Here is an 11,083-nt window from a genome sequence, read left to right as displayed (position 1 = left end):
TAGATCAGACTCATAGTGATTCTGCTGTTTACAGCCTCCCAAGTGCTGGGATTTCAGGTGCGTGCCACCACGCCCAGTCTCATTGGCTGTCTCAGTGTGCCCCTGGGGATGGGGCGGGCACAGCAGGCCCAGGAATCAAACTCCCCGGCCCCTTGCCTGCTTGCAGGCCCTTTAATCTGCTGAGCTATTTGGCCGGCTCTTGTTTCAGTTCTTATTGAATCTTAGAACCAGACATTGATCAGTGGGTGCAGAAACGTAGGTGAAAGGCTAAGTCAGCACTTCATGATCCTCTTTAATTAGCTCTCCCAGAATAATGGGAATACAGACGTGTCACCATGCCTAACTAGAGATTTTATTTATTTATTTGTTTATTTTTTGTGGAACTGGGGATTGAACTCAGACTCTTGCGCTTGCCAGGGAAGCACTTATTCTACTGAGCCATCTCTCCGGCCCCCTAGAGATTTAAAAAAACATATATAATTTTTTTCAGTACTGGGGATTGAACTCAGGACCCTGCACTTGCCAGGCAAGTGCTTATTCTACTGAGCTATCTCCCCGGCCCAAAAGAAATACTAAAAAAATTTTTTTTATATATCTAGTACAGGGTCTACAGGGCCTCACTACGTAGATTGGACTCAGTGATTTTCCTGTTTTCAGCTTCCCAAGTGCTGGGGTTATAGGTCCGTGCCACCACGCCCAGTCTCAATTGCCTCAGCACTGGGCCCACATGGTGCGCTGGAGATCAAACCCTGGCCCTGGTACTGCATGCTCTGCCTAAGCAGGTGCTTTAGTCTGCTGAGTTATCTGGCTGGCCCTTTTTTTTTCTTTTAAATGATTTTTTTTTTTTTTTTTTTTTTTGTACTCCTGAATGCATGAAAACCAGTGTGTAGATTTCATTTAATTTGAAAATATCAGGCTAAGGAGATAGCTAAGCAGTCTAAATGCCTGCCTGGCAAGGGCACGGACCCGAGTCTGATCCCTGGTACTGCATGCTGTGACAGCCCAGCTACTTCAGGTGTGCTGAGCCAGCCACTGAAGCCAGGTGTGGTGGCCCGTGCCTGTAATCCCAGTGCTTGGGAGGCTGATAAACAGGAGAAACACCATGTGTCTGATCTGTGTAGTGAGACCCTGTAGATCTGGTACTAAATACATTAAAAAATAATAATAAATTAAAAAAAATTGAATCTGATTGAGCCTCAAGAATGAATCTCTATAGAAGAAACATTGGCAGAGGCATCGGTTAAACAGGACTATGGGGTTATAAGCAGGAGTTTCCTTATTGGAATTGTCCTCAGAGGATATAGGTAAATCTTTTAAACAAAATGTTCTAGTTTTTCAACAGATAGTTGGCCAAGAGAAAAAAGTTTTATGGGTTAAGAGGTTTGAGAAACACAACAACCAAAAGAAAAATCTCCAAAGTATGTTCTTAATATTCCTGCTGGGGAGATAGCTCAGTGGCATAAGCACCTGCCTGGCAAGCGTAAGGTCCTGAGTTTGAGCCCCAATACAAAAAAAAAAAAAAAAAAAATTGCCCTTTGTCCCTGGCATACTGGGATTGTGTGACCTTCACATCCTTTACCCCTTGGGGGAACCATTTTCTAATGTCATTTACAAATTTCTCACCCTCTCATTGCTGGAGCTGAGGCCCTTTTGCCACTGTCCCAAAGGTGGATAACTTTCTTTTTTGCCCAAATATACTTTTCTTGGTTCCCTCTGGAAGAGAGTGGGCTGGTGGGTGCTCTTTTTTTTTTTCCGGAACTGGGAGGTGGGTGCTCTTTTGTCTTTGTATTTCTATTTCATCCTTCCTCCCATATCATCCCTCAGCATATTCCCAGCACCTGGACAACGAGATCAGTCACAGCAGCTACCTAGGCACCGATTACCCCACAGCCATGACCCCCACATCCCCTCGGCGGTACTCCCCAGTGGCTAAGGACCTGCTGGGGGAGGAAGACATTCCCCGAGAACCGAGGCGAATTGTGATCCACCGAGGCTCCACGGGCCTGGGCTTCAACATTGTGGGTGGCGAGGATGGTGAAGGCATCTTCATCTCCTTCATTCTGGCTGGGGGCCCGGCGGACCTCAGTGGGGAGCTGCGGAAAGGAGACCAGATCTTGTCGGTGAGGGAGGGCCTCCCCCTGGCTGTCCTCCTGTCCTCTTGTCCTCTAGCATGGAGCCTGGAGCTCTTGAGGAGGGGCTGGGGGGCCAAAGCCTGGTCCTCCTTCTGGACCACTTCCACTTCTACTTGGACCCAGAAAGTACTATCTCCTTAATCCTGGCTCCTGTGTTTCTTTCCTTTCTAGGTCAATGGTGTTGACCTCCGCAATGCCAGCCATGAGCAGGCTGCCATTGCCCTAAAGAATGCGGGTCAAACGGTCACGATCATCGCTCAGTATAAACCAGAAGGTACCAGGGTTGGGGCACCCTGTCTTGTGGCTAAGAAGGTCCTCAGAGGCCAGGTCTAGGGGTACAGTCCTGTGAGACCAGCCTGGGCAACTTAGCAAGACCTTGTCTCAAAAAAAAAAAAGTGTATTTCATCCCTTGGTTCAATCCCTAATACTGAAAGGAAAAAAAAAAAAAAAAAGAACTATTGTCTTCTTAGTTTATGGCTTTAGTGGCGTGGTGGGGGTAGCAGTAGAATGAAATAGAGTTCAGAAACCTTGTCCATCCTTAGAGTACAGCCGATTCGAGGCGAAGATCCATGACCTTCGGGAGCAGCTCATGAACAGCAGCCTGGGCTCAGGGACTGCCTCCCTACGGAGCAACCCCAAAAGGGGTTTCTACATCAGGTCAGAGGCTTCCTGGACTGGGTCCCTTAGACTCCATTGGATTCCTGCTTCCCATACCTGCCCCTGTTCCTCAGCCAGTTCTTTTCCCAAGCGCTGCATCGTTTCCCTGCCAACCCAGACCTAATGACCTAATGTTTAGCTGGTAGAGCTCAGCTGCACAGGTAAACTGTCTGAATACTCCATTTGGATTGGAAAAATAGGTCTGCCTGACCTTCCTGTTGCCTCCTAGCCCTGGTCACCTTGGCATCCCTCCAAGACTCCCGGATTACTTCATATTTGGGCACCTGAATGGTCCCTAAACGGGGCCTGTAGGGTTTCCTTTTATCGTGCTGTATTTCCTGGGCTAGCTTCAAATTCCTGTACTCAGGTGTTCCTCTGACCTCCACCTTGTGAGTGGCTAGGACATCACTGTACATAGATTTGGATATTTTGAATATTGTCCTAGCCTTGGCATCCTGGTGGACAGTCAGGAGGACATGGCCAACAGCTCTCTTGGGCCTGTCACATGTCTCCTGTCTCTTGAGCAGTGTTTGCTACCTACCCACTTAGGGCTCTTCGTCTCATTGATTCCTCTCTTCTACCCTCTCCCCCAGTGGTCATGGTGATTTAGGTTTCCACTGCATTTCCTCTTCTCAGTCTTTCTGATCCTGTCCACCTCCTGGCCTTTTCTGCCACTCTATTCTTCAGATGTCTCTCAGAGCTGTTGGCCCTGGCCTTCCTTCTTCCTGAAAGCCCAAACCTGCATTTCCGGCCATCTTGTTTCTCACCATGTCGCCTGGGTTGTCTCACAGGCAAGACCCATTCAACATACCCCAGACAGAGCTGGGGTATGTTTTTTAGGTCCACTCATGTCCCTGCCTCATGCAGGTACATGCAGGTGTTCTCCCTCCCTAGGGCTACAGAAAGGTCCCCAAGGTGGTTCACTTCTGCCTGTCAGATGTTACCCACATGATCCTATCCTAGGATTTCTTCCTTTCTTCCTAGTCCCATTGCTGTACTCTGCATCTTACCTTGTCAGAGAGTTGATTGTTTTTCCTTGCTCTGGCGGTTGTAACTGATAAGAGTTTGATACTGATGAGGGTTGGTTACCAAAGTTTGCCAGTGAACTACCTTTTTAAAATTTTTCTTATGATTTTGAGCAGATTCATGGTAACTGATATGCATACATATCACAAACTACTTTCTGGGATTCTTGATCTCTACAGACTCCACGCATCATGCAAAGCATTATGGCAATGATGAGTAATAGAGATTTTGGCCCCTGCAGTGTTTGGGTTCAGTGGGGTATACCGCCAAAATTCCATAGCTTGTGGCAGACCTCTCATCCCAAACCTCCAGGTTGGCTCTCAGGATGGCTGACAGATCTTTCTTGGAATCCTCAGCCAGGCCCTGACCCATAGACCCTTGCCCTTTAGGGCCCTGTTTGATTATGACAAGACCAAGGACTGCGGCTTTCTGAGCCAGGCCCTGAGCTTCCGCTTTGGGGATGTGCTGCATGTCATCGACGCTAGTGACGAGGAGTGGTGGCAGGCACGGCGGGTCCACTCTGACAGCGAGACCGATGACATTGGTTTCATTCCCAGCAAAAGGCGGTGAGGCTTCTGGGGTCTACATCCTTCCTTCTTCCTGAAAGCAGGGAAGTTCCCCAAGTTCCCAGGGGTGGGCAGCCAAGAGGGGACTCTTGGTGGGCCTGTCTGCTAGGCTTCCTGAGGACTATGGCTCCCATGAGCCTTTGGGGCAGATGGTTCCTCATGGTAGAACACAGGGCCCAGTATCATGGGAGAGGTTCTCTGCTGGTCTGGAGGGTGGGCATTGTTAAGCCTCTTATTGGGCATTTCCTATCTTCCACTCTTCCATGTATCCTTCAGGGTTGAGCGGCGGGAGTGGTCAAGGTTAAAGGCCAAGGTAGGTAGAGGAAGGGTGAGCTGGGTGGCAGAGTGGGGGCTTCATTGAGCTAAACCCTTAACCATGGCTGCTTTTGCTTTCTAGGATTGGGGCTCCAGCTCTGGATCACAGGGTAGGTAGGGTCAGTTGGGAAGCCCTGGGGCAAGAAGAACACGGAGTTTTCCTTGACATCCTCAGGAAGGCAAGACAGGGACTCCAGGTCTTCTGTCTTGGAATTGCTTGAAGATGTCCTGTTTTGCACCAGGTCGAGAAGACTCAGTTCTGAGCTATGAGACGGTGACACAGATGGAAGGTGAGCCCTGGTCCCTGCTGTGGCCTTGGCCCTCCTGGTCACTGCTCTGTTCGTGCTTACGCCCAGCTTTCTCTTCTCAGTGCACTATGCTCGCCCCATCATTATTCTTGGGCCCACCAAGGACCGCGCCAATGACGATCTTCTCTCTGAGTTCCCTGACAAGTTTGGATCCTGTGTTCCCCGTGAGTGCTAGGGCCTTGGGTGGAGGTGGAGGTTGGAGCAGGGTGAGGCCCCAAGGAGTCCTACTTGAGGGCCACAAGCAGAACTGCCCATAGGTGTCAGAATGCAGCGGTCACAGGGGTCCTCAGAAGAGGGGTGCTTCTTAGCCACTTTCATGTTCCACAGCAGCCACACCCAGGCCAGACTTGGGAGGGTCCTGGAGGGTGCAGAGGGAGGTGGGTCTGTCCTTCCCCAGTCTCAGACTCCATAGTGGCGTCCATCTATGAGGACCACCTGGGCATTCTAGGGGTTTTGTTGATGTATTCAGGTTTTAAGGTAGAGGGATGGTAGTTAGATCTTTGGGGGGGTGGGTGACTTCCTGGCAGATACGACACGGCCCAAGCGGGAATATGAGATAGATGGTCGGGATTACCACTTTGTGTCCTCCCGGGAGAAAATGGAGAAGGACATTCAGGCGCACAAGTTCATCGAGGCTGGCCAGTACAACAGCCATCTCTACGGGACTAGTGTCCAGTCCGTGCGAGAGGTGGCGGAGCAGGTAGGGCCTGGCGGGCACCCTGTCCTCTTCCTCCTGCCCTCTCCCCACCCCATTGCCTCCTCCAGCTCTCTCTAACTCTCTTTCTCTCTGTCTCTTTCCCTGCTGGGTCTCCACTTCGCTCCTCCACCTCCTTCTCCTCTTGGGCCGCTCTGTCTGGCTGCCTGCTCTCTGTGCCCTGCTTCCCTTGCTTGCTGACCTCATGCTCCCCGCTGCCATCTGTCCCTTTCTTCTCTTCCCTCCTCCATGTCCCATTTCTCCTCTTTTCCTGTGGCCTTCTCTCTGATGGCTTGGCCTCCTCCAACTCGGTCCCCCCTTTCTTTCTTGTTTTCCTCTGTCCCCTCCCTTTTCCTGGGATCCTTACTCCCCTTTCTTGCTCCTCTGCTAACTCCTTTACCTGCTGCCCCCACCCTGGTCACCCTCCCTCTGCCACTCCTTTCTCCATCTGCCTCCTCTCCTTCCCATCTGTCTCTCCTTTATCCTTCCATCTGTCTGTCCTCTGTCCGTCCTCACCTCCCCCCTCTATCCTACTTCCTGTCTTTCCTTTGCTTTCTTTCCTTACCTGTCCATCCTCCCTTCTGCACCCCCAACCCACTGTCTGCTGCCCCTGCTCTGCCTTTTTCTTTTGGGTCATCTCCCTGCCTGTTTCTCATATCCTCCATGCCATCCCTTCCCTGCCCTTCTGTGCTTGGTTTTCCATCTTCCCCTCTCCTTTTTCTCTCTTTTATTCTGTCTCTTCATACCCCTTGCCTGCCACGACTCTGCCCACATGTCTTTTGGTGTCCATGTCATTTTCCCTTTGGCCAATCTCTGTCCCCAACTTTCCATGCCCTCTGTCCCTTCTTGGCACCTCTGTCTGTCCTTTCCCACCACCTGCTGGTCCCCTCCCCCTCCCCTGCCTGCCCCCAGGGGAAGCACTGCATCCTCGATGTCTCAGCCAATGCTGTGCGGCGGCTGCAGGCGGCCCACCTGCACCCTATCGCCATCTTCATCCGCCCCCGATCCCTGGAGAATGTGCTGTGAGTATGGTTCCGGGTGCCTCCCCTCTGCTCCCCACATCTGCAGTCCTGGACCTCGAGTCCTGTCCATGGAACTCTCCCCTCGGAACCCTGGACAGCAACTCTAGCAGCCCTCCTGGGGGATCTGCATGGGGAGCTGGAGCCCAGAGGTTGCAGGGAGGCCCAGGGCTGTACTCCTAGCAGGCCCAGAGGCACATGCCAGTCCGGGCAAGCCAGGGCTGTGGGTCTGTAGTAGACCCCCTTCCAGTCTGAATGCCTTCTGTGAAGCTGAAGGCTGGAAGAATGAGCTCTGGAGAGGTCCTGGGAGCACCCACACCTGGCTGGGGTGGGTGATGGGCAGAGACTCATCCATGTCTCTGAATATCAGGAATTGTATTTTTTGCTGTGAGCTCCAAATAAGAAAATACCAGTTGGAACCCAGCGTCCCTGGCTGGAGGAGGAAAAAGGCCAGTGGGGCCCATCCTCAGGTCTGCATCTTTCTCCCTCTTCACAGAGAGATTAATAAGCGGATCACAGAGGAGCAAGCCCGCAAAGCCTTCGACAGAGCCACTAAGCTGGAGCAGGAGTTCACGGAGTGCTTCTCAGGTGAGTGCCTGAGGCTGTCACCATGGGAGCGACACAGCATGTTTCTGCTCATGTTTGGCAAAGCTGCTCCCATTTAAGATGAGCTGCCCCTGTGGGTGGGCACAGCTTCATGGGTCGTGACTGGATGCATTAGAACAAGGTGCCCTGCCTCTGTACTGGTGTCCCATGTTCCTTGGCCAGGTGTCCAAGGCCATGGGTCTTACTCCCTCTTCTACCCATTCCCAGCCATCGTGGAGGGCGACAGCTTTGAAGAGATCTACCACAAGGTGAAGCGCGTCATCGAGGACCTCTCAGGCCCCTACATCTGGGTCCCAGCTCGAGAGAGACTCTGACTCCCACCCTGGCGTGGCCTGAACTCGCCCTGCCTCTGTCGCCCGGGCCCTGGGTCTGGACTGAATTGCCCAAGTCCTTCGCGCCCCAGCCTCCCTCCCACCCCTTCTTATTTATTTCCTTTCTAACTGGATCTAGCCCATTGGAGGGGGGACACTCCTCTGCATGTATCCCCGTACCCCAGAACTGGGCTCCTGAGCCCCAGGAACCTGGGGTCTGGGGAGGGCGGAGCCAGGCTCTTGGTTCTGAGCCCTCGCTCCTAAGGACCCTGCCCCTGCTGCCCCCAATGCACACACAGACCCACTGGGGGCTGCCTCACCTCCCTCATCTTTTCCCACACACATTCCAGAAGTCAGGGCCCCTCTCAAGGAGCACCCGCTGCAGGGATGCAGGGCCACAGCCCTCTGTGCTCTCCTGAGGCAGGGTCTGGGGTCACCCCTGCCCCCATCATAACTCCCTACATCCCTTGATTTCTCTTTTTTTTTTTTTTTCTCCATTTTTTTTCTTCTTAAAGGTGGTTTTTGGGGGGAGAAGTAGGGGGACTCCATGGTGGGTCCCTTGCCTTCCAAAAGCCCCCCACCTTTTTTCTTTGCTGGTTTGCATGAGTGGAAGGTCTAACTGTGGCTTTTATTTTTTCCTGGGAATTTTTTTTTTGGGGGGGGAAAGGGGAGGGATGGGACTAGGGAGTGGGGAACATGGGAGGGAGGGTGGGAGGGCAAGGGTCAGGGGTTGGGTGTCTGGGAGCCAGGGGAAGACTGGAAATGCTGCCGCCTTCTGCAATTTATTTATTTATTTTTCTTTTGAGAGAGTGAAAGGAAGAGACAGATACTTGAAACAGTGTGTGGCCTGCTTATTTGGGATGTGGGTGCAGAGGGAGACAGGGTGGGTCCCAGGGATCAGTGAGTCTGAAAAATTCAGGTCATTCTTCACCCTATGCCAGAAAGAAGAGGGTGGTGTGAAGAAGGGGCCTTTGAGGGAACTGGCAGCGCAGGAGGTGGTGAACAGGTTGGGAAGGGCCAGAGCTCCATCCAGTCACCAGGAGAGCCAGGAAGGGGAGGCCTGGCTGCTGCTGGGCCCTGCGAACTCAGTCCAGCTCCAGTGGTGCTCTTGCATGCCTCAGGTCCATAAGGGAGAATACTAAAGCTCTGTCGGGGTGCAGTGGGCACACAGCCTAACGAAGACCAAAGTTGGCCTGTCAATGTGTGGAGCACACCTGCCCCCCCACCATCGTAGCTGTGCTCAGAACGCTTCCCTTGGCTGGTGCTTGGGCAGGGCCATCTAAAAGTTGGATTAAACATCTCATGTGCCTGATCTGGAGCTGCAGCTCGCTGCTGCCCAGCACTGAGCGCATCATGCAGCACATTGCTAGCCTGTAAAAAAATTAGATGACAAATTGAAGTGTAGTTTCTGCTGAGTCTTTCCTTTGTATAATCATGAAGTTACAAAATTGGAGGCCAAGTATTATGAGTGGGGATCATCTATAGAGAAGAAACCTGTGTGCATAGAGTTTTGGAGAGGGCTGGGTATTCTGGAGATTACAGAAATATTCACTGGTGGGGAATGCTGGATGAACACTCATTGGGTTTCTTTTTCTTTATTTATCTTTGGTACCAGAGACTAAACTCAGGACCTTGACTTTCCAGGCAGGTGCTTATGCTGCTGAACTATCTGCCCAGCCCCTCATTGGATTTCTTCATACTCCATCTCTAGGAGAGATCTGAGATAGCTTTGCAAATAATGAGGGCAGGAAAATAGAAATTATTCTGAAGATAAAAGAAATGATCTCAGGGCTCCCTTGTAGCTAGGGCAAAAAGGGAAACAGTCCATTACCTAGTATATTACTATTATTATTATTTTGAGACAAGGTCTTGCTGTATAGTTCAGGGTGGCTTAGAACTATGTAGCCCAGGCTGGTCTTGAACTTGCAGTGACCTGCCTGTCAGCCTCCTGAGTGATGGGATTATAGGTGTGTGTTACCACACCTTGACCCTAGTACATTATTGCAAAGGAAAAATAATTTTAGTTCTTGTAGGCAGTCAGGTTTTTCTGGTCCTAAGTCCTAACAAACATGTCAGCTTGCTGTTATTTTCCTTCTACCACTGCTTATATTTGACAAGCTCCCACCATGAAGATCTCAGCAGTAACGTGGATAAGCCACTGCTGGCAGCAGCCGTGCCATGACTTGTCCCTCTGATTAATGGGGTTCCATGGGGAATGCCCTACAGAATGTTCTGTGTAGCACCCAATCCTGCATGACCCAACCTCCTGTGTCCTGGGGGGTGGAATTTGGGTGGTCTGCAATGGCAAGAACCTCCGTGGTGACTCTTGTCTGTTGCTAGGTGGAGAAGCACTGCTTTGGGGGAGGATTTTTAACTAATCTTGCGTCTGTGGGAGCAGGTGGCATGAGACTGCTGAAGTTCTCTGCTGTGGGCTAAGGGAGAAGGCTGGGAGGTCGGAAGGGTATGTGCAGGTCGTGGGTCTAGGTCTAGGGAGTTAAAGGTGGCTTACCCAGAAGGGGCTGAATCACCTAATTCTACAATATGTTTTGTTTTTGTAGCATTGGGGATCAAATGCAGGAGTGTTCTACCACTGCGCTACATACATCGTTAGATCTTTTTAGAGCTTTTAAATTTTATTTTATTTTATTTATTTATTTTTGGTGGAACCGGGGATTGAACTCATGCCCTTGCACTTGCCAGGCAAGCGCTTATTCTACTGAGCCATCTCCCCGGCCGCTAAATTTTATTTTATAAGAAAATGTGAAATCTTCACCTTAATTTTTTTGGAGAGAGTTTCAAAACAGGTTAATTGAGTTACAATAATTAATACATTGTGTATTGTTACATCTGTAGTAGTTATTCAGAGTACAAGATGTAAGTATATCTTTTCCAGACAATATTAGCACAAACCTTTCTTTTCAATGAACTAAGAGAAACTAGCTGTATCTTGTTATAAATATACCTTCTTTGCTTTTCCCTTTCTCCCATCACATTTTGTCTTTTCCTTTGAACAGTTTCTTCCCTATTTACAATATCTACTGTACATCTTGGATTTCATTTACTGGTTCAGTTTCTCACACTAGTGAGATGACACCATGTTTATATGTGTGGATCTGATTTATTTTACTTAGGAGTATGGTCTCAAACTTGAGATCCTCTTGCCTCAGCCTATTGAGTAGCTTGGATTTGTATGCATTTTTAAGTTATAAAAGTAATACATATACTTAAAAATATTCAAATATAGGGCTGGAGAGATAGCTCAATGGTTTAAGCACCTGCCTGGCAAGCGCAAGGACCTGGGTTTGATTCCCAGTACGACGAGCCTGCCACCAAAACTGCATGGTGGCACACACCCGTAATCCCAGCACTGGGGAGGCTGAGACAGGAGGATCACTCCAAGTTGGAGCTGTGGAATAAGACCCTGTACCAAGTAAATAAATAAATAAAAT

At 50.3% G+C, this 11,083-nt stretch overlaps 1 protein-coding gene across 11 annotated transcripts in view; it reads left to right on the top strand.

The window, feature by feature from the left end:
* The window catches only part of Dlg4 (discs large MAGUK scaffold protein 4), a 27,445-nt gene extending 18,975 nt beyond the window's left edge, over positions 1-8,470 (top strand). For 5 of the 11 annotated variants that reach the window (XM_004638378.2, XM_023723216.1, XM_023723213.1 and 2 more), the window contains 12 exons: positions 1,825-2,120; positions 2,304-2,406; positions 2,675-2,789; positions 4,205-4,381; positions 4,658-4,694; positions 4,779-4,806; positions 4,939-4,986; positions 5,067-5,168; positions 5,532-5,704; positions 6,611-6,720; positions 7,214-7,305; positions 7,531-8,470. In XM_004638378.2, coding sequence (XP_004638435.1) covers positions 1,825-2,120; positions 2,304-2,406; positions 2,675-2,789; positions 4,205-4,381; positions 4,658-4,694; positions 4,779-4,806; positions 4,939-4,986; positions 5,067-5,168; positions 5,532-5,704; positions 6,611-6,720; positions 7,214-7,305; positions 7,531-7,637 — 1,388 coding nt within the window. In that variant the 3' untranslated portion in view covers positions 7,638-8,470. Of the gene's footprint in view, positions 1-1,824; positions 2,121-2,303; positions 2,407-2,674; positions 2,790-4,204; positions 4,382-4,657; positions 4,695-4,778; positions 4,807-4,938; positions 4,987-5,066; positions 5,169-5,531; positions 5,705-6,610; positions 6,721-7,213; positions 7,306-7,530 lie in introns of those variants that run through there. The other 6 variants (XM_023723215.1, XM_023723214.1, XM_023723223.1 and 3 more) reach the window with 2 other exon arrangements.
* Positions 8,471-11,083: the final 2,613 nt, after the last annotated feature.

This window comes from Octodon degus, unplaced genomic scaffold (assembly GCF_000260255.1).
Source record: "Octodon degus isolate 3935 unplaced genomic scaffold, OctDeg1.0 scaffold00098, whole genome shotgun sequence".
Classification (NCBI taxonomy): domain Eukaryota; kingdom Metazoa; phylum Chordata; class Mammalia; order Rodentia; family Octodontidae; genus Octodon; species Octodon degus.
Note: the sequence above shows the minus strand (reverse complement) of the source record. Positions and strands in the feature narration are given on the sequence as shown.